Genomic DNA, 23666 nt, shown 5'->3' with positions numbered 1-23666 from the left:
ATATCCATCTGGGAACTCTCCGTTGGGACTGGGCGGGAATACTGGTTGCTGATTGGATAAACCATCTGTCTATCACCACCTATGTTGGTTTAACAATTCACTACATTGCAATTCGCCATGACGTCACAACAACAACAATATTCGTTCTTCCGGGTGGCAAAAGACGAAGTGTTCTCTTGAGGTGGGACTGCACCGGAGAGTCCCAGCTGCTGTTATTCTTGCTTTTTGCTTTGTTCAGCTCTGTTTGGAGGACTGACTGCCTGTCTGCCTCATTTTCTCAGTTCTTTTCTCCATTTTTCGGATTCTGCCTACCCCTTTCAACATACCACATCCTTCTCTCCTCTGCACGCGGAGGGGAAAAACGCAGACTCCACAGTAATTATCCAGCTGGAACTGCTCACGGTGGCTATTGGGCTGTATTAAATTCATTACCGACCAGAGAAACAGATTTTGAAAACTCCTCATGTGTTTTTATACATGAGGTTATAATAAGACACCTTGATTGTTGGCATCCTTAGAGCTGAAAGGGGATGCTCAGAGTTCCATTATTTCCTACCTCCTTGCTGTCTCTTGACGATTTGGGAGGTAGAGGTCAAAAGGTTAACATTAAGCTTGTGACCGGAAGGTAGCCAGTGGTGAACCGAGCATAGCAAAGGAAAGAAGTATTCGGGGAAATTCACTGGAAAGCACCCTTTCATCCATCAGGAAAGAAGCCTCAGCAGGATTAAAGGATGAGGAGAAATATTCTAAAGCGAGACCACTTTTCTGGTTCTCTCTTCCATAACAGGCTAGTTGGGAGTAAGTGAATGGAACGGCAGGATATTTGTGGCTTGGGAGTTATTTGACACGCTAAGAATCCTGCTTTTTACTTGGCTACGCAACTTGCCTTGTTTTGCATTTCTTTACATACACTTAATCAAATGTATAGTCCATTTTTGGCCACTTGGGGGGCTGAAGAAAACAAGCTGTGAACACAACACTATTCACTAATATCAACTTGTTACCAAACAATTGCTTATTTTCACACTGAGCAGATATTGAGCAACATTATCACTGATTTGGGTTCGTGTTGACGAATGCAAGTTCAATATTCACTCTCCTTTTAGCTTTGTTTTGGTCTCCACCAAAATGTTGAGGATCCTAGTGGGCCTGGTATCATGGTGACATGTCACTCACAGAGCGAGACAAACATGGCTGACAGTGATTCAAGTGCTCCTGCTGACCGTCCTAGGCTTGTTGAAAAAGCAAACGCACTGAGCGAAATACTTTTACTTACGTTGCCGTCAGTAAGGACAAGCCCACAGACAAATATCCTCCAGAAGTAATGTTAAGTCGAGTGTTTATTTTGTGACGAGAACTTTTTTCACCATCAGAGTTGATCGAGGCAGTCAGGGGTAAAGCTAACTGTTTAACTGTCCGATGTGGTTTCACACATTTCTGTATGCAAACAGTTCACACTGGAGACATTAACTTTAACAGAACATGAGCTGGAGACATTAACTTTAACAGAACATGAGCTGGAGACATTAACTTTACCAGAACATGAGCTGGAGACATTAACTTTACCAGAACATGAGCTGGTGTTTACAGGTATGATCAACACAACGCCAAGAACCTTAAATTGTCCAAATAGTAATGAGAATGTTCTTCTTGTCATATGCTAATGTTCTGTGACCAATCTTTTTTAGTTTTTTAAACAGCTGCTTAATCATTTCATTGTTGCTGTAACAAGTTAAGTAGCTATAAAGCTCAGCAGCTTTAACAAATATTTATGTTTTTACTCTGACTTTTTAGGTTTAAGTGTTTTAATTAATAAAAAGAAATAAATCATTTCAAGTTCCACATTCTGTCATCTAATTTTTTATTCCATTACTGATATTTTAGTTTTACACTGTGGTATTGTTTCAGTATCGGTATTCGGTACCGTACCGAAGTCATAGTTTTTGTATCTTGACAACACTACAAGTGACACCTGTCACATTACAGGTCATTTGATTCATTTTTAAATGTAACACCTTTGAATAGTACAGCTCTAGGAAAATATAAGAACAAACGGCTGTTCTTACTACATCTCATTCTTGATTTGCACGTTCTGTCCGCCCAGACGTATGTTAGTATTTTCGCATAGGTGTTTTCAGGCTTTTAAAATGTCTGCAGTGAAAAAGGCCTATTTAGGGCAGTCAGGAGACTCCTTGCAGGTACAGTATCAGTTTAATATGAACCTGGACCTTGAGCATGGCTAAAAGCTTGGTAAGTCTGTGCTCATGACGCTAGCCAAAATGCGTGTGTGGGTAGTATACAGGGCTAACTGTGAATGGAACAGTTATCTACTGTCCAAACTTGCAGAGGTGGAGCTGCAAAAAGGGAAATTAGACATGCGGGACACTGAATCCTGTATTATACAGGAGTCCAAGCAGAAATCTCACACAGAAACTCTCCGCTAGAAGCTTGGAAGTCAACCTTTATTGATACTGTTAAAAAAAAAATGTCAACCAACAAGAGAAATTATATACGTCTTTCATATTTGCTTCAGTACTGCTGTTTATACGTGTAAAAAAACACTGATTAACATAATGTATCTCATCTTGATTCGGAATGACACTGAGCTCTGACAGCCTCTGCAGAAGTTCCTTAAAACACTGATCCTGCATCAGTGCTGCATTTATAATGACATTCTTCCATGGGTGTTACAGACGTGAACCGACTTAGCACATTGTGAAAAACAAAGCCTTAGTTCAACAATTTTATGCATTAATAAGTGGAACACCTTTATCTCGTGTTCTTTCTTGGATTAAAAAAAAAGGAAATTCTGAGTCCAAAGTAATAATACGTGCATTTGTATTTAAGCTTTCAGATCAAATTTCTATTTAGATCAGAAGCTATAAAGCTGTTTTCACACCACCGCCCTTGCCTCTGGGCGGTTACAGCCCAGAGCGCTTAAAATCTGTGCACAGTCCCATAGGTGGCAAGCGCTTCATACCTCTGGCACCTGCTTTCATTGAAATGAAAATGGTGGTGTGAAAACAGCTGAAGGGCTATGGAAAATGTAGTCAAATGTGATGCTAGAAATTGCTAGAAAAACACAAGTGACTTGTCCATGTCGGATTAGTCAACCCGTTCTCAATTCCAAACTCGTCAAATACAGCAGCTTGGTCAGTGACCCTCAGCGTCTGATACCAACGCACCCTTAAGCATATGAGATACGGCGCAGTCCTGTGAGCCAAACAAAGGACTTTTACCCAGGGGAATGTTGTTTGTGTCCCAAAAGTCAACCTTAATGAATTTTAAGTTAACTCTCATAAGTTCACTTTTTTAAATAACATACTAACATATGTAAGTTAACTGATGTTATGTAAGTTAACTAACAAATTTACTTATTTTGACCCAAACCATAATATTTTCATAACCTAACCAAGTAGTTAAGTTGCCTACACCTAACTCTAACCCTGCATGTATACGAAAATGACACCAAAGATTACCAGAGCACCCAGAGGATTAAAAACTTGAAGCCAAGAAGTCGTTACCAAGCGTCCATATGTGACAAGTTGGAAGGAAAAATGGTGATCATACCCCAATGGATCACAATTCATTTGATTTGGTTGTGACATGTAGCAACTAAACTGGGCTGTATTGGGATCTTAAGTCAAATTAAAAGACATTTTCATGTGGATGGTTGGACACATTAATGAAGCAACCTATGCACCTTTCTTTGAGCTCAGCTTTAAGGCACTGTGAGCGATTATGAACGCATGTAGTAACACAACGGTACACAATATAACCGAATGACGTACATCAAAATTAAAGTATATAAAAAAAAATCAAACGAAGAAGATTCCAGAAGGCACTGGGTTAAAAAAGGAATACCAGCATTTTTAAACCTCTTTTCTACACCCTGAAGTCAAAATGTCAGGGGTTCTGTTCTTTTTTGTTTTCCATTACCCTTTCAATTTAGCATGTAGTCGCTGCTAACATGTACACGTCGCTAGCGGCTCCTTCTCACCTGCTAGCAAGGAGCTAATAGAGTGCGCGTAATACACAAAGAGTCACACATTTTATTTATTTCATTTTTTTAGACATAAATAAAAGGTGATTGGATCCCATTCAGTTTCAAATGTTGTTCAGTGTAGCTGAGGGGTTGTGAAACGCTGGTACGCCTTATCTGACTTTAAACTGGCTAGCTGTTGTGTTTCTAAATTCTGCGCACAGTGTCCGTCTTGGCGGTTGGACACCTTGTCGATATTCAAGTACTCTCCTCTATTTCTCTCGGGGAGTAAAATAAATTAGATGCTCTTTGAACTGCCCTGCAGTTGCAATGTGACCGGTGATGATAAAACTGAAGACATAAAACACACATATTGGTATCAAAGTACAGTATCAGGATTGTGTAAAAAAAAAAATGTGAGTAGAGACGTTAACCTGATTTCTGGTTGTTCGATTTCCATGTCCAAATGCGTATACATACTGTAGTTGTCCAGCAGTCTATGTGCGCAGATACAAAACAAAAAACACAATATATATCGCTGTATTCGAAATTCAATGAAACATATAAAGGTGGTTAAGGACAAGATCCAAAGCCTCAACTATATCAACCAACGTAACATTCAAAAACACATTGTAAAAACATACCTTCCTTTTAACATCTGTACACTTCCCTGTCACTGAATGGTACAAGACCTGGACCACAAAATCATGTAACTGTATCAACTCTGTATTAAAGGGCAGGAATTTGTTGTCAGATAAAAGAAACATCACAAAAAGGTGGATAAAGAGAAAAACCCACTTAGAACAATTAACAATGTCCAAAATCTCTTTTTTTCTTGTCTTTTTTAAAACAAATCAGTTACTCAACACTGTTATCAACGTGGCCAGTTGAAATGTCTTTGAATCTTTAGTTCACTGTCACAGGAATGGAGAAATAGGCCAATTCCATTCTGCTCAAGATTTAACCTGCTAACTCACATATTCATGTACAACCTACTTTTTGCCTTAACTCTTGACAACAATGGCCTAACTCAGTAGTTGATAAAGACAACAAAGACATTCCATCCATTGCATTCTTCTTCTTTTGGACTTCCTGTCCCTACATGCTTTGCTGTCCAGCAACAATCCTCCCTGATCGCAACATAAAGTGATATATTATCAGTGATATAATGTCAAGTCAAACTGCATTTTTAATTTTTTTAGGGAGGTTCCAGTCTTTGCATATAAACAATGACACATTTTTGCTAGTATTGCTTCATTTTTCCTCCTGAGCTAATCATGCTAGGTGGTAGCATGTTTGAAATTACTTAACATAAATGACTTGACATTCTCTCCCATACAAGAAGAGGAACACAGAAGACTGGGAGTGAAAATACTGCTGATCTTTGGCTTATAGCAGGAGTATCTTTGGCAGCGAGGACCACAACTTTCAAACTGAAAGAACTGGTCGAGAGAGCGGTAAGTCTGTGATGTCAAAGCGTTGGGAGAGGGGCTGGGAAGGGGTCTGTCTGTGTGATTTAGGGTCGGAGGCTGGGTGGGGGGCGCGATGGTGGCGCACAGGGAGGCCCAGGGGGTGTGCGAGACGGTGGTGGTCCTGGGGGTACCTGGACTGAGGGGGGTGCTCTGGCAGGAGGGCTGGCGGCGGTGGGAGATGGGGGGTTGGTCGCGGGGCAGTAATCCGGTGGCGGGGGTGATGGTGTGTGGATCGGGGTGCGAGGTGGGGCCTTGGCTGCCGCTGACTCTTCTTTCACCCTTGTGAAGTTGATGCATCGACCCTTTAGGGAAAGAAAGAGTTGTGGGATCAAAAAAAGTTTGAGTTCAAATCTAAAATTGATTTTGGTTTAGTTTTTAGTGGCTCTAGGGATGAATCGATCTGCTAGTTGGGCCACCACTTCAGCCCAAACTGAAATATCTCAACACATTATTAACACACACAATATTTATACAGATATTCATGTCAGGTCCAAATTTTTATTTGCTCAGGACTTTAGTGACACTGACATTCTCTCATGCTAAACTACGACGGTGAACACGATAATCATACCTATTAAGCAAGTCAGCATTGTCGTTGAGGATGTTAGCATGGTTGCCTTAGCATTTAGCTCAAAGCATCACCGTGCTGGGACGGCCTGTGGCACAGTGGTTAGAGCGGTCGCCCCATGTAAAGAGGCTGAAGGTCCCTGAGGCAGCATTTGCTTGCTGCATGTTTCCCCTCTCTCTCTCTCACCCCATTTCCTGTCTGCCCTATCTAAAAGGCTTGGAAAAACGGCCAAAAAAAGCCTCACAGAGCTGCTAATGTGGTAGCATTTGAATGATAATGTGTAAAAAAGATTAGAAGTTGAAAGTATGTACTGTATATGTGTGACATGAAGGTACGATTTTGAAAAATAATTGATACAAAGTAAAAATGTACATAGACTTCAGGTAAAGACACATCTGGTCTAAGAAGGCAGTGACACATGGTCATGGTACAGTGACTGCTCTATGTATGTATGTATGTGTGTGTGTGTATGGCCAGCTGGTGTTCCAGATTACACTCAAATCTCCACTTTGTCGCCCCCGCACAAACGATCCCGATTTGTCCAACGGCAGCAGGTCTAGCTGTTCAATGTTAGCAGTGTACGGTTGACTTATCAGGAATTTGTTCTGGCAGAAATCACATTTCGCTCCTGAGCTTCTTGTAAATATATTAAACTAACCACGAGCTGCACCAGAGTTCACAGAGGTTGCTGTTACCATAGTAACTCTACCCGCTCCGTAGTTGCGTGTGGTTGGCAGCCAGAGTGGAGTGAAGTAATGTTAATCTGCTAATAACCAGTGATTGGAGCCACAGACCATGGTTTTACAGAGTGGAAAATGAGGGAATTGATGTCACTTACAAAACTGTGTGGTATGAATTCAGCTCATTCCATCGTTTTATGTATGGCAGGGACTATAGAATTAAATTAAATCGAGTGAGAGCGAGTTATATACAAGATATTTGGAGATAAAGAGGATCAACAATAGCAAAAAGAGGAAAAATATAACAAACCAAATTGAAATTATTCAACTTTTCAATATCCCTCTCTAAACTTTTGCCCTCTCCTCCAGCCAGCTACTCCTGTCCTCCTCCATTTATCTGAACATCTCTACATCTACCACACACTAACACATACACATACTGTAAATATAGTCACGTAGAGGCAACATTTGGCACAAAATCCCAACAATCACAAAGGACACATTCTATTCACCCCACTGCTAAATTAGCTGCTGTGAGTGAAAAAAACAAAAAATGTAATAAACAGACTAGAAAATGACAAGACTCTAGCAGCAACCACCAAGTTCTGGTATGTTGCCACTTATCCAGTCTGGCATTCCTAGACATAGATTTAAAAAAACAACAAAAAAAAAGCCTGGATGAGTATCTTCTGTTTTCTCCCCTCATGGAAAGACCCAAGTAGAGGGGATGTGTAGAGACTGCTCTCTTTGGGCACACATTCTAAGATTAAGATTTATTGAGAAACTAAGGGATAATCTGTTTAGTTTTTTTTACTTTTTCATCTGGTCTGGGTGACTGGCTCTGGGCTAACCGCCTGATGGTGGTGGTGATGGCTGCATATTCAGCACAAATATGGCATTTGTGTCAAGCTTTTCCTTTCAGAGAAGACGTATTTAATTCACTTATTTTCACTCTGTTATTTTAAATATTACACACACGCAGTCCCCAATTCCACACATATGCATACACATTTATCAAACTGGAGAGATATCAGAGTGAGAAGGCGCTCCAGGCAGTTGGGAAGTTGCCTTGCCTTGCTCAAGGAGGTTTACTAAAACCTCTCCAGCTTCCATTCTTGGTCCATATGTGGGACTTGAACTGGCGACCCTCAGGTTCTCAAGCCCTACAGACCTGGCTACTGCCCTACCCAGTGTGTTAGCTCAGCAAAGTAAATTAAAATGTCATTGCATGCAACACTGAGAGAGCTAAATGACTGTTGAACTAAGACAGGTTGAAATACATGTGGAGGGCATTAAAAAAAGAAGAAGAAAAAAGGCTTCGCTTCATGTACATTGTTCTGTTAGCGCCCAGCTGCGGTTTGAATCTATGAACATTTCCTTGGATTAAAGAAAGCCACACTCGCTCGTTCTTCCACACTGACCTCCTCCACTGTCTACAGTCTTACCGAGGTCATAAAAGTGTCTCGGCCTGGGCAAAATGTGTGTGCATGCGTGTGTGTGTGTGTGTGTGCGTGTGTGTGTGTGTGTGTGTGTGAGACACGGTTGGTTGGTGGAGACAGCCCTGGCAGTCGTCTGCCTAAGGTATTACCTCATGGCCAGCTAAATGATTCCCTGGGGAGGAGTGTGATTATGTGCGAGAGAGAAAGAGAGAGAGAGAGAGAGAGAAAGAGAGAGAGAGAGAGAGAGAGAGAGAGAGAGAGAGAGAGAGAGAGAGAGAGAGAGAGAGAGACACACAGACTAGCTCTACCTCATACTGGACTCTCTGACGTCAGTGTAATGGATGTGGTTTGGTGACACACACACTCTCATAATGGTTAACTCCTGTCTCAAATGTAGATAACTTAATCCTTGTAGATGTTAACTCTGGTGCACACACACACACACACACACACACACACACACACACACACACACACACACACACACACACACACACACACACACACACACACACACACACTCACACACACACACACACAAAATGCATGTAAGACTTATGAGTTTCTATGTGAGCCAAACCATGAGACTGAGCTTTATAATGAGACTCTGAGGCTGACTCACACACACTCACACACACACACACACACACACACACACACACACACACACACACACACACACACACACACACACACACACACACACACACACACACACACACACACACACACACACACACACACACACACACACACAACCAAGCGTATGCTGAGCAAACAAGAGGAGGGGGTGGGGTTGTTGAGTTCATTGCTGGGAGAGTAAGAAAGTGTGTGTGTGTGTGTGTGTGTGTGTAGACAGTACAGTATATGAACAGGATGAGATCCATTTTTTTGTTTTACCATCACTGGTATGATCCGTAAGAACTGATTACATTAGGCTCATGACTGTAGCCGGGCCGGCCTCAAGGGTGACATCCAGCTGTTGCTGTGGTAATTGGCACGGCTCTAAAACCCGCCCCGTAGCAACAGAATGACCAATGAAGAATCCAGACTGAACTCATATAAATAGTGAGTGTTTGTATTAGTTTTAAAAGTCTGGAAGTGAGAGACTTTGCTCTAAAAGTTCTGTTCTAGGTGGGACTGTGGCAGGAAATTTAACCCCAGAATAGCTTTTCAGGTACTGTAAAGCAAGGTGAGAGGTGTCTTGTTTCCACTCTTTTCTACTTGAAATACAACATCCCATTACCTTGAAATGAGCCAGCCTGATGGCCTGCGAAAGATCTTTCTGTTGCTTAATTTACAAACCACAAATGACTTGAAGAGATGACATCATTTGAGTGGAAAGATAGGCATTGCGTCATTTATTCAGCCATCGCTAAAAGCTTCTCCTGGCAAGAGAAATTTGTTGACTTAGGAAATCAAATGACTTTTTTATCTGACTGCCAGTTTGCTCTGGTGAGGATGTACTTGTAAGCTAATGGTGACTGTTTTTTTTGTTGGGTTTGTCTCAGGGAAAGCTGAGAGCAAATCCCATCTCTGGTCCTGTTTGTGGTGCCAAGGAAACTCTCTTAAATGTGGAATTCCTGTTAAAAAAGATCATTGGAAATGTTCTGCTAATAAGGCATGATATTAACAGGGCCTGATAAGTGGGAGAATTTGGGAAGGTGAAGAATGGACTGAGAGAGAGCAGGGAACAGTGAAAAGGAGAAGAGTGGATGAAGAAGTAGTCCTGGGTGGAATGACTAAAAATGTGTATCATGGTAATTTTATATTTATATATATATATATTTACATTTATAATATATATAAATATATATATATTTTACATAACTAGGCCTTATTATGGGTTTATAGTAGCTTATGCTACTGTCAGGAGCACATTGAATAAAGAAACATGCCATTCTGTGGTGTACATTTGTAAATTAACAGTTATTAGTGTTCAAAATAGTTTACATGTCACAAATAGTTGTGTGTCGTGGTGTTTTGCCCTGTTAAAGTTAGTTGTGTGTTATTAATTGTTGTGTTAAAAGTGAAAACCAAAGGTTAGAGCAATTCTTACCCATCTTGCACGTCTCACAGCGCTTCCCTCCAAAGTCCCACCCTCTTCCCCCTGCCTGACCTCTGAAGCTCCCTCCGACGCGTGAGCTCCAGGGCCATGGGATATCCGAAGTTTCGGACCTCCAACTAGGCATAGTGCACTGGAATGCTATCAAAGTGGACTCTCCTACTATTGAATTCGAGGGAGATCGACCTACCCCAAATTCAATAGTACTGTAGGAGGTTCAAAACTTCAGACTTACATGGCACTGGAACGCAGCATGGGCAGCACAAAAACAAGTGAAATGGAGCGACCGATGGCCGGCAGGAGGCTCGGGAAATAATTTTATTCAGACTGAATAAAATGATTGGTCCGACTTTGAGTTTTAACACCTGGTGGATTTCTTTTACATTTGAGTGTGCCATATGAGCATTTGAAGATTACAAAAGGGTAAAAATGCAAGAAAGATGAGAATTGCTTTAATAGGGGTCCCCTAGATTCGTAGATTAGTTTTCACAGGGCAACAATAAAGGAATCAGGACACCATAGATAGGTAACCACGGTATCCCTATTACCATGTTCATGTATTTTATAGTGTTAGCATGCTACTGCAGCATTTGCACTGGATTATGAAATGCCCATCAGGATTACTGAAGGAGAAAATGATAAAGAAACACCAGAACACGTTTAAACATTAACATTTGCTGAATGTGTCAGAGGCATTAAAGCCATCCCTGGAGAGCTGTCTGTACTCAGTGACCTCCCATCTTCAAACCAAACTCTTACCTCGGCCTTTTTGATACAAAGACTCAAGGAAATAAAACGAAACCATGTGGCTGATATGAGAAGAGGAGAGATTTTTTAATGTTTTTTTTATCCGCTCTCTCTCTCTCTCACACACAAACTCACTCACACTCACACACACACACACACACACACACACACACACACACACACACACACACACACACACACACACTCACACTCACACTCACACACACACACACACACACACACACACACACACACACACACACACACACACACACACACACACACACACACACACACACACGGACTCATCATAAAACACTCCTATCAAGCTACAAGGATGTGTCTAGGTGGGTGCTGCGGTTCTGCTTTTTATCCGATTTATTGCGTCTAATGTGAAACAGGTGTGAGCCGCCTTGACATGATGGAGACGAGCCAGGTGAGGTCTTAGCCGTCTTAGCCGGCACAAGAACACCAGGAGTGGGTGAAACTGAGGGACAGATGAGGCGAGGGAGGACGAGATGAGTAATGATTACAGATGACTGAAGCATTTTCAGACTAGACTGTTAAAACTGAGCAACTTTGGAACACAATGTTGCTTCTCAGACTTTTTTTGTCCATCTGAGATAAATATCTCAACCCAATGATGGATTATTGTCTTACCACCTGCAATATTCTTAGCAGCTGCTACTTTCAAGGGCAAAGAGCATCTCGTAGTGCATCATTTTGTGGGGTTACAGGTTTCAAAAAGCGTATGGGAAAAACATGAACTACAGATTAATGTAGATGGAAAGGAGGGAAGGAGAAAGGAAAAGGAGGGTGATGCAGTTGTGGGTCATCACAGGTATAAATCACTACAGGAGGGACGAACTTGAAGCAAAGTATGTGAAACGGGGGGAGTGAAAGTGAGTGGGAGTGGATGAAGGCATTTGATGAAATGAAATACTGCTGAGGTACTCACATGGTCCCCGGGCTGGGGTCTCATCAGGGAGACCTGGTCGTACCCGCGGCGAAACAGAGCCCATATAGCATCCAATTTACCCTGAACAGGACAGAGGAGAGGCTGAGGTTTAACAGCTGGACACATCCGGACACTAAACTCTCCCATATCAATACTGTTTCTAATGCATCAGCTAACACTTGGTCTGCGGTGCTCTGCCATGTTCTTTCAGAGACAGGAGTCTGCAGGTTTGAATCCCAAAAAAACACTGCAGCAGCTGATTTTACTGATTAGTTCCTTCCTCTCTGGTTGAAGCTCTGCTGATGAGTCACTTGGCAATATTTTGATTCGTGTCTGCCTAACCCTCAAGTAAAATTACCACGCAGAATCATCCCATGGTCTTTTTCGGCACTTACAAACATCAGATGAGTCACCTTTTACGGAGAAATCCTGGAGAGTCGCTAACAGCCGGACGTGGCCAACAGTGATTAGCTAGGGGCAGTACGATGAAGGCATTAAAACGTCTTTTTTAACAACTAATACTGCTCAAAATAACACCAAACCTCTGCAGTAGTATGATACCTTTCTCTACACAGAAAACAAAGCACCAAAGGCCTTTTGGATTGACTTTGGAAAAAAAACTTGAATGGACTTTACAATAAGAGGGGATGGTACAGGGGCCAGTAGGTAAGTCTTTAAAACACTCTTTTAATAAACATGGGTTCACTAACTACGTTGTTGGTGCTTTGTTTTAAGGACTGTAAGGACTATTACCATGCTACCGCAGAGGTTTGGTGTTATTTTGAGCAGTATTAGTGGTTAAAAAAGACGTTTTAATGCGTTCACCGTGCTGCCCCGAGCTAATAAGTGTTAGCCACATACGGCTGTTAGCGACTCTCGGGGATTTCTCAGTTAATAGTTGTTACGATGGCTTATTTGATGTATGTAAGTGCCGAAAAAGACCATGGGATGATTTTGCGCCGGAATTACACTTTAAGAATGAACCTTAATTCCCTGTAAATCAAGTCTCTGCTGATACAAATATAACAGGTCCAATATGATGCTCATTTTCAGGTTCATACTTGTATTTTAAGTTTCTTTTAGACAATGTTTACAATGTTTACATGCTTTAATGTTCAAAAAACAGATTTATTTTTCTTATACTGTCTCTCTGACTATACCTGTATTCAACCTGTCTGAAATGCTCACTTTTAGTGCCTGTCTCTGATTGTCAGCATTAAAAATATAAAATTAGCCTTTTCCCTTGGCAACACGAAGATTTTTTTGTTCTGGGGTAAATATGCAGTGGTTTAACACAAACAACTTGTCATTACATTTGCATAAAACCAAACTTCTACTGTTTGTTAATTGTAAAATAAACACACAAGTAAAAGTCATGAAAAGCCATGTTATCATGGTGAGAGTGAGCTAACATTTCGGGTTGTGATTAGACCAGAAACGTGCAGGAACATTGCGGTTCTGGGAAAAACCCAACACATTCTGGATCATAAAGCATTGGACACTCTGTATTGTTCACTTGTATTACCATATCTGAGTTTCTGTTATGGAAGTTCAGGGCAACATTTACAAAAGCACCCTATAATCATTATGCACAATACAAAAAAGTGCCATAAGGGATAGTAAACAATGCTGGATATCTGGAACACGCTAACAATCTGTTGTTAAAGTCAATTGCTCTGAAGTTCATGGATCTGGTAGCATTTAAGACTTGAAATAATGTTTAAATCAAGAAGCCATTTTCTGCCTGGTCACATACAGAAACTGTTCTCAGATAGTGAGTTCGTAGCATTATGATGAGTGTGTACATTTCAATATGTGCGGTGAATACAGAACTACAGCAGAGTCCAAATATAAACTAATCCAAGAAGATTTACAAATAAATAATTCTGAAGAGGTATAGGGATGGGGAAGGTTTGGTTGAATGTGAGGTATAATAAGAGCACTGGGATAGTTGATTGAGTTGTTTATTTGTGTAGTGGAAACTATATATACACAAACTGCAATTTGTAATATTGAATTTGCTATAAGTGTACTGTTAATTGTATTTGTCATTGTTGTTTATTTTAGTTTTTTATTTGTTACATGTTTGAAATTAACTAAACCAAACTAAAGTTTTCCGTCTCTTCAGCATCTGGGCTCTCAGCGTCTCTGCCCCATCATTGCAGCCGGGGAATGAGTATAACAGCACTGGGGCAGCACTTTCTACATACATATACTGTATATATATATATATATATGGTAATATATATGGTAAAGTTGTGACATCACAACTGTACAGAAGTCCTGACGGCTCGTTTAAAGGCACAGTTCCTGAATACAGGCTGCGTGCATTTCTCTGTGGACTGACAGTTTTGGTACTTTCACACTATTTATATAGCACCTCCATCTGCATTATAATTAAAAAAAAACATAGAAATCTCACTTTTACCAATATGGGACCTTTAACAGAGCAACAGAGTTAATAGATTCAGGCTCCTGAGCCTCAACGGCATGTACTTCAGAGGAAGGAAGTCAATATCTTAAATGATCTTCACATGTAGGGGCCAACTACATCCCAACACACTGTGGCTAGTGTATGATTTCCCCTTTTTCCTACACTGACTGGTGTATGAGCAGTGTAAAATGTTGCTATGAATAGCTGCTGCGCTGTTTGTAGGTATGTGTCATATTGAAATACACTTGTAAGGTCCTAGTGTCTACAGATAAGAGTAAATGCTTCTACTGTATGAAAGGCCAGTGTCTTTACAGAGATGTATCCTAGAGTATGTTTAAAGCGTGAACACATTGACGCCAAGTCTAATAATGTCTCTCTGTCTGGAGCGAGTAGCTTATATTACTCTGTGTGCACATGGATAGTTGAAGAATATTGTGCTTATGCAACTAATTCTAAAGATATATGTCCAGAACAGGCTTTTATTCCTCCCTGCTGTCCTGGTGCTTTTCATGTTTTAACTTCAGTTGAAGGAGTTCAGGCTTCTCTGTGGGTTGAGATTATTCTGCCACCCGCAGTTATTTGAAACTCCCTGGTCTAGAGCTAAAAAAAAACGCACAGCGGTCAAACTGTAAACAAGGCAGAATTTTGAATTCCTGAAAAGCAGACACGTTGTTACAGGACGGCAAGGATGCACTGAAATGCTTTTCCCCTCCATAGATATGTCAGATAAATGGCAACATGTATTGTCTGTTGGCCCTGAGGGAAACTGAGTCTGTGTTTACCCGGATAGGTGTGTACCACTTCCGGTTCTGAGGCGCCTTCTTGTTGTGAGATTTCTTAGGTTTGGGCTCGAAGGGCTCGTACTCCTGCTCCGGCATTTTCACCACGGCGTTCTTCGGCTTCTCCAGCTTAGCCCCCTCCTCGGTCGAGCCCTTCCCTCCCCAGCGCACCTGCAGACAGCACACCGTACGTGAATATGCGACAAAACAGAAGCAGGCAATATCATCTGAAGTGGTCTCATTTTGTGGGTGCAGATTTAACTCTGAGTGTTAGCATTATGGATTTTTGTCATCTTGTCACCTCCATCCTCTTGATCCCTCCGATTCCTCTCCCTCCGTAATACGAGGCATCCACAGTGGGCCACTTCTTCTTTGGCAGGCCGTCTTCATCATCGGACTCCTAAAACACAAACAATTACACAGAGACTGAACTATTTCCTCTCTTTTATACTTTCTAACACTCAAATCCAATCCTATATCCAATTCTATTTTTGTTGTATTGATTGAGCGTCAGATACACATTCTCCTTCAGACTTTGTGGATAGGTAAATAAATATGTGTTTTGACTCACAGGCTCAGGAGGAGGTGGAGGAGGTGGTTCTTTGATCACCTGTGGAACAATAAGAGATCTTTCATGAACACATGAATCACATCCCGCGCTGCACGTCTCAGAGGACTTCTCAAGGGTCTTTGCGTGTTTGTGTAAGGACCCAAAAGGTGCTTATTGGCCCTTTGGGGTATAGACACACTTTTTAAAAATTGACCACTTCCTGAATGTAGTTCACATTTCTTACCACAGTGCAGCACAGAGGCCAGAACCACCACATGAAGAGCAGGGCCAGCAGCAGGAACAACACCAGCAGGGTGATCAGAAGAATGGTGCCATCAAACTGGAAGGTGAACACACATCACATCAGTACAATACTAACACACAGACACAACGCACAGTGCTACTGCATCAAAGCAGGGAAGTCAGACTGCACAAGTGTGTCACACCCCAGTGAGATGTGTCCTGTCTTGGGTTGTTTGTCTTATGAAATTCATGTTTTATTTTGAAAAGTAATCGTCCTCTTGCTCATCGTACTTGCCCTTCCTCCTGTGTCACCGGTCTGCTGTGTTCCCTGATTACCTGACTGTGTCCACCTGTGTCACCCTCCCTCATGTGTATATAGTCTTCCCCTGTCTTGTTGCCAGAGTATATTGTCTTGTCGAGTACCTTCAACCGTTACCACAGCCTTGCCAGGCCGCTAAGTATTGCCTTGCTTATATTTCTGTTCCCTCGAACACCTCTGTAGAAGGTTGTTTTTATTTTATTTTTGTTTCTAAAGTTTTTAGGTCAGCTTGAGAAGCTAGTTTAATTTTCATAGTGCCTTTGTTTTTCCTTCACTTGGAGTGTTTTTTTTGAGTTGTAGTTTAATTAGCTCAGTGCAGCATAGTTTGTTTGTAACCTTTAGTTTGTTCCTCCTTATGAGTGATTTTCATTTGTGAACTTTTCATAGATTATTAGATCAGTGTATCCTTTTCCTGTTGTCCTTTCCTCCCTTGGGATCGTATTTTTTTTATTTTTTTTTAAGTTTGTTTGGTGTTTTTTGCCACAATTTTCTTTGTAATGTTTCTTGTCCGTGTAGACGAGTTTAGAGTTTAATAGCCTGTTGAGTTATCGCTCTGTCTAAAGAGGGCATTAGTGTCAGAAATAAAGCCTGCATTTATCGTACCCTGACTGCATTTAAGTCCTCATTTTTCCAAGTCATAACAAAGTGCTCACTTCCTCCACCCACATTTATCCAGCTGGACATAGAGCTGCAACGATTAATCAACTAGTTGTCACCTACGTACTTTGATGATCGATGAACTGGTTTGAGTGACATTTAATAAAGCAAAGTCAAAAGTATTTGATTCCAGCTTCTTAAATGTGAATATTTTCTGGTTTCTTTCCTCCCTTATGACAGTAAACTGAATCTCTTTGAGTTGTGGACAAGACATTTCAGGATGTCATCTTGGTCTTTCTGGAAACACTGATCCACATTCTTTACCTTTTTTATTTTTTAATTTTATGGACCAAACAATTAATTGGTTAATCAAGAAAAAAATTGACATTACTGCAGCCCTGGGCACTAAAAATTGTAAAAGTAAGCATAGCAGAAGTAACAATTTTAGTAGGAGCACCAGAAGAAGTGCTAGTAGTAGTGGGAATAACAGATGTTGTAGTGAGAATAAAACGAGTAGCAGTAGAATAGGAAACAGGATGTTGTCCATCCAGTAATAATACTACTCGTTGTACTTTCTTTCTCACTTCTGTCACTTTAAATATAGAGTGCAAGGATGAGTCGTAAAACCCAGAAACATTTTAGCATGTTTGCACTTCTGATTCCATGGTTAGACGCCTTAAATAGGGTCTGTGGTTAACACAGGCTTAAGAGATTTTTACGAGATAAAACACACAGTAAATACCTCACTTGTGAATTTTGAAGCTTGTACGTGTCTTTTAAAAGGCACTTGCTAACATAACAAGTGGCTAAATCATAAGTGTTCATTTGTGAGGGTTATCTTGCTCAACAAAAAGTATCGACTTTTGAAGTTTTTTTGTTTTTTTTGGGCCATTATTTTTGGGAAACGGGATAACAGGCAGCAAAGGGTCACGGGTCAGAGTCGATCGCAGGGCCGCCGCGTCGAGGAGTTTTACTTCCTCTGCATATACTGTAGGGCTCCTGGTCTAGCCACTGAGCCACCGGGCACCCCAAACATCATAAACTTTGATCTTATTTCCTGCAATAATACAAAATCCCACTGGCTTTTTGTGGAGGGAACCTGGGCGATGCTAGCTTCTGCGCCAGCCTTAAAAAATACGTCATCCCTGCAGCATTATTCATGTTTTTGTCGATGACAGTGGTTAGTTTAAACCGTGTGATCCCTGAATGAATCCATCAGTTACTTTGCTCACTTTAAGTGGGGCTTGCGTCAATGAGCCAAACATGGTTCCCATTACAGACCACAGATGAGGATCACATGTGGTTAGACTTTCCCCTATCTGTCTTGAGGCAAAGACACAGGGGATTCATCTGAGCTCAGCAGTGGGCCCCGTAGAAAGTCACTAATGATGATTTCTCAGAAATGTCCTAATCAGCGCATTTTCTGGAACTTTCAACAGCTGACAAGCAGAGCTTGGGGAGTGATGGTTCAGCAAACCGCAAACAGTGACCACATCTGCGTCTTGTCACTCCTGTACATACAATGTGTTTTCTTATGCCGTATGGGCACATTTTGTGGACAAACTATAAAGGCCAAGACTGGCCAATGTGGCAATGGAGGGTTTGGGGAGGGGTCGTAGAGGTTTGTTTTGATTTTCCATAACCATCACATGTTAGCAACTTAAGCATCATGGTGTGACTTCAGCCTTTTATGGTTTAGTTTAGTGGAGAGGAGCAGCTACAGTAATTACAATTTGTGTGATTGAGCTCTGTATATCATGAACCACAACGCCGTTTGAATGCAGTGTTTCCATGAATATGATGTCACATGGACTGAGGGAGAAGTGCTTCAAAGAGCATATTTCTTCTTGGCTGGGTGGGAATCTGCTGTGGTTCCGGCCCATATGTTCCAACATATGTGTTTTATTTGAATAAATTGCTTTAAATTGTCTTAAATTACTTTGTATTTAATCTTGTTTTTTAGGGAATTAAGCTCCATCCTGCTTCACGCTGACACAGTAACGTACATTTGCACACCTGGGAGCTACAAGTAACGCCACTGAGCAGCTTCAACTGAGGTGTAAATGCTTCACAAAAGGCGACTCCAGTCTAAGCTTCTCTTTCCCTTTCACAACCAAAATGCTGAGATCAAGACGGCATCCTTCAGTCATGAACCTGCGTCTCTAACCTCTCGTCTCCTGCCACCCCGGGGGTTCAGGGGATCTTTTTTTGGGTGGGTCGCTACTACAAAACCCCATGGTGAAAAAATGTAAGTGTAAAAATAACAAAATTGAGATGGGGAAGATGAAAGGGATTAAGGGGGCGAGGAAACTCACTGCAGAGAACAAAACAACACGCTTCTAGGAAAAGAGATGAGGTTGAAGAGGATAGGAGAAGAGTGGAAACCACATGCAATACAAGAAGAAATGGAAAACCTCTTTTTATCCTTTTACAAAACACAAAATCCAAAGAGTAAACCTATAATTTCGTGACCAACTGTCATCTGTTTGGACATTTTTGAGAATATTTCTAAAATGACGAGCGTTTTTAGAGGGCTGCCACTTACACACTCCGTGGTGGTGATGTGCACGTTGCTGCTGATGAAGGACAGACCATCATTCATGCTCACTTGGAGGTAAATCACCCTGAAACAAAACAACAGACATACACAGGACTGTAAGTATTGTGTTGTCTTGTCAGGATGTAACATTTCAACATGTTTAGTCTGAAGCATTTCCTCCTTAAGCTCAGTTTGTTTGACTTGTATGATGTCATTTGAACTTGGGTTCAAATAGCGTCACTGAACTGCCTGCGCGCGGTGACGTAGTTTGTTAGAAGTGAGAATGTAATTTGAACCATAAGGAAACAACCACAGAACACAAGGGACCGAGCTGAGGAACAAAGAGACCTCTGGACGAACGCTCCACTGCAGTTATTTCTTCGAATGTCACTGCACTCAGATCAGCTTTGACTCTTTAGCCAAAGTCTTTTACCTGGCAGGAGAACGGGTCACCGAAACCGGGTCCAGTGAGTGAGCTACCAGGTGAATCCAGTGACTTTTGTTTGCGAGCCCTGTTTTCTCTTGAAATTGAGGAATCTGAACTGCAATGAGCCAAATACAAAAGTTTGCCAGTGTGGTTAAGAACCAGAGGCGAATAAAGAAACTGTAGGTGTGATGGTGTGACCCACTGACTCACACAGCAGGCACAGAGGCCAAGATGGGATGGATGAACTTCATGGAAATGGGGGAAAAAAACAACCTGCTAGTTCAGATTTTGTTTTTTCACAGTTCTGGGCAAGTTGTGTGCTTTTTTTCCACGACATGACACCATTACTAATTTCCCTGTCAGCAATGAGAACAATCTCTGCCAGCCGTTTGAAAGCAGTCTTGGAGCTCCAAAATAGTTTCCTTCGTGGCTTGTGCAATAAACCAAAGTCTAATCCCTCCACTCTTCTTCAACGGATAAACTCTTTGTCAAAACACACCTCTGCATTCCAGTCCAAACCTCATCCATATCCAAACTCCTCTCCTGTCCTGCTAAGATTTTCGGAGCTGCGTGAGTCTTTCTAGATGGTCTGAAGAAACCCCTCCTCCTCCTCCGAGTGGAGAAAAACAATTCTGAGAATTTCACGTGACCTCCAGTGGCCTCTTTGGAGTCTGTTCTCGTTCAGATCTTTAAAACATGAGGATGAAAGGCACATGTTTTTAAGCAGGAAGGTCTTATACAGTAGAGGACCAGGTGAATGGGAATGAGGTCTGGCAGATGGAAAGCAGGTCATTTGACCGATAAACCTGTCTTTACTCGGATTCAGTGAGCAGCGTGACTGCTTTTTTAAAAAAAGGGAGGGTGGAGAGAGGAGATGATCAACAGCAGACATCTTGCTGACAACAAACAACTGGGCACTAAGGGACTGGAACTTCAAAACAGTCTTAGAGGTAAAGAAGGGGCCCTTTGTGTTCATGCTTTTGATGGATCTCAGTATGACATCCCTTAGATTTAAGTTAGGCGTTTAGTTTCCGTTTAGGTGACTAAAACTTTACACAACTATGAACACAGATTTGTATAAATGGTGTAATAAATCTACAGTAAACCTGATTCTTGTTGTCTAAAACGTTGATACGGCCATGGCTCCAGTTTAAAGCATGAGGCTTGCTTTATTCTTTATTTTTCTCATTGTCAACAAAACTCACGCCAAAACCAATTTGTTAGTTTGTATCCCAAAATGTTCTGACCTCCCTACCCTGTCTGTGGCCTTAAAGAACATTGTTCCTACTGAAGAAGGGATTATATAAAATGAGGTCACATATAGTTTCTGTAGTTTTTATTTCAAACGTTGCGGTAGTAAAAATAGCATTCGTTGGAGACTATTTTCAGTGATAGGTCAATACAGATTTGGTTCTCTGGTGAGTTTTTATGGCAGGCAAAGTCTTGAGTTAAGTGAGTCAAAATGAACCACAGTGTTCTTTGTAATGAAAGAACATGTTTCTTGTTTCTTTCTATTTCTTTGTTTTTGTTAACAATGGACATGGCCTATCAGGCTGTGGATACACAGGTGGGATCAATTCATTGTTGGTTTAGGTAATTATGAGCCTATAAAATATTGCCAGCATTATAATTGAATCTTTTACTGGATACATTACTGTGAAAAGAAAGCCCAGAAACCTGGAACAGAAACAAATAAAGTGGTACAAAGAGAAGAAAGAGCCAGAGAAAACTGACCGGCGTGAATTTGAGGGTGTGGAGGAAATGTTACTTGTAGAGCGCCCTGTCCGACAGCTGTTGAACAAGGAAGTAAAACAGACAGGGCAGGCGGTCCAAGCATGAACACGCACACGCACAAACACACGAATGGAACACAACTACACATCACTAGAGTTGGTCAGTCTGTCTCTCATTAGGCAGTGTAGGTCACCCCAGCTCATAAGAAAAATCTACATTAAAACCCTCACGTGACATAGATGTTGTCACGTGAGGGTTTTAATGTAGATAAATGAATGGAACCTGGACTTTGTAATGCACCTTGAGTACTGAGTAAGGTGCTCTTTAAATCCAATCCATCCACTAAAGCCTGAATTCTTATTTACTTTTCTTCTTCCTCTGTATAACTGGGGAAACAGACAGAATGAAGCCATGAAGCAGCAACCTCTGGAGCTGAAAAATGGAGCCGATACAGAAGTGCATTGGTACAAAAAAGGATTTTGGTCTCTATAGTTAATTTCCTGCTTCATTATGACTTACATGGCGTAACCTCAGATCTAGAGAGTATTGGTGTAGCCGTTGCTAATTCAGTGAGTTTTCTGTTCATTAAATTACATTTTGGTTGCCTAAAAACATCTTGTTCAATGTTTGGTTGTATTTAAAGACCCTTTAAGGAGTTGGATGTTCAGTTTTTCCTGTAAGTACATTTGGTTTTAAGCAGTAAAAGTTTCCTGCAAGCAAAAATAATTATTAGCATAATCACCGGTGTGGACTGTAAATGCACGTTGCTACCCAAGCTAGCAGCTAGTGTTAGGGTTAGCTCCACCCTCTATTCCAAATATGGTCACTTCCTTCTGGTTCTAAAAATCCAATATGGTGACGGCCGAAATGCCAATGGGTGATGTCACTGTGGCTACGTCCATTATTTTTATACAGTCAACAGATGCCATAGAACTCCTAATTAGTCTAAGTATTAAGGGAGCAGTTCAAAGACACACTGAAGGTTTTTCCACCCTGCCGAGAAACAAGCAGCATACAAACACGTGGCCACACACACTTGAAAGAGCAGGCTAGCTGCTACACGGCTTTGATCAGCCAAAACTGGACAAGAGACTGTTGAAAGAGTGAGAGACTGCCAGGGGGATGAAAGAAAGTTTCTGTGTGACAGAGAGAAATAAAAGACAGAGAGAGGAGGTGGTAGGGGGGCTGGAAAACAACCAGCAGTTGGTGAAAAGAGCCACCGTGGCACAGAAGGCGAAGACAGAGGTGGAGAGAAAAGTGAAGGAGAGGGGAAAATATAGATGTGGGGCTTGGGAGGTTAAATGTTAGAGGGATGGAGAACGCAGACAAGAACAGAAAAGATATATGAAGGCAGCACTGATCTGGCTTAACGGGAAGTTCAAGGATGGCAAAAGCACACGGTGTACTCACTTTTACGACCCTTTTGCTGAGGTATTAATTAAAGCTTCTTTGCCTGGTGCCGTTCAAATTACACACACACTGTTCTCTCTCTTTCCACACCACTGAAAATTGGATTTAAAACTTCTACGGGAGAATAAAATGAAGGAATTTATTGTTTCAATTATGCTATGACCAACACAAATACTATTACAGGTCCAGAAAGTGTGTGAAAAGAGGGCCTGGTTTCTGGCCTCTTTTACGAGGCCCTCTTTTCACACACTTTCTTGACCCGTAATGGTATTTGTGTTGGTACTCTTTGTCTCTCTGTGCAGTTTAAAGTCTTTAACCACCGTCATCACTGAACCTTCTCTTCTGTGGCCTGTTGTACTTTTCTTCCCATAAAGACTTAGGTTAGAGAGGTTTGTGGATTGTTGATGTTGGAACATGGTCGGGCTCTGAAAAGAGAGTACGGCCAGCTGATGAAGAGCTTTCTGGCCGCTGCTTGGGTTGCACTAGAAAACTGTGTGTCTGTCGTATTGTGAAAGTTTGAGTAAAGCAACCTCAGTTGTCTTAGTTTTCACATCCCGCTGCCTCCCTCTTTTCTTCCAGTGAGCCAGGGAACATTGAAGTGATTGAAACATGATGTATTATTAATGCGTATGTCAATAGACCTGATCCTGAACTAACAAATACAACCCACTATAATTAATCTACTCCCATTTATCTCCCACTGGCAAAATTGCAAGTTGTCAA

The 23666-nt window shown here is 41.4% G+C and overlaps 1 protein-coding gene across 2 annotated transcripts in view; it reads right to left on the bottom strand.

The window, feature by feature from the left end:
• Positions 1 to 2441: 2441 nt before the first annotated feature.
• Positions 2442 to 23666, bottom strand: part of antxr1c (ANTXR cell adhesion molecule 1c) — a 45955-nt gene continuing 24730 nt past the window's right edge. The window contains exons 12-18 of one of the 2 annotated variants that reach the window (XM_083933109.1): positions 19379 to 19457; positions 15910 to 16014; positions 15696 to 15734; positions 15426 to 15524; positions 15128 to 15295; positions 11912 to 11992; positions 2442 to 5756 (exon numbers count right to left, since the gene is read on the bottom strand). In XM_083933109.1, coding sequence (XP_083789235.1) covers positions 5499 to 5756; positions 11912 to 11992; positions 15128 to 15295; positions 15426 to 15524; positions 15696 to 15734; positions 15910 to 16014; positions 19379 to 19457 — 829 coding nt within the window. In that variant the 3' untranslated portion in view covers positions 2442 to 5498. The remainder of the gene's footprint in view (positions 5757 to 11911; positions 11993 to 15127; positions 15296 to 15425; positions 15525 to 15695; positions 15735 to 15909; positions 16015 to 19378; positions 19458 to 23666) is intronic. The other variant, XM_083933110.1, reaches the window with a different exon arrangement.

Source organism: Echiichthys vipera, assembly GCF_963691815.1.
Source record: "Echiichthys vipera genome assembly, chromosome: 18".
Taxonomy (NCBI): Eukaryota; Metazoa; Chordata; class Actinopteri; order Perciformes; family Trachinidae; genus Echiichthys; species Echiichthys vipera.
The sequence above is the reverse complement of the archived record's forward strand: the minus strand, read 5'-3'. Positions and strand labels throughout refer to the sequence as shown.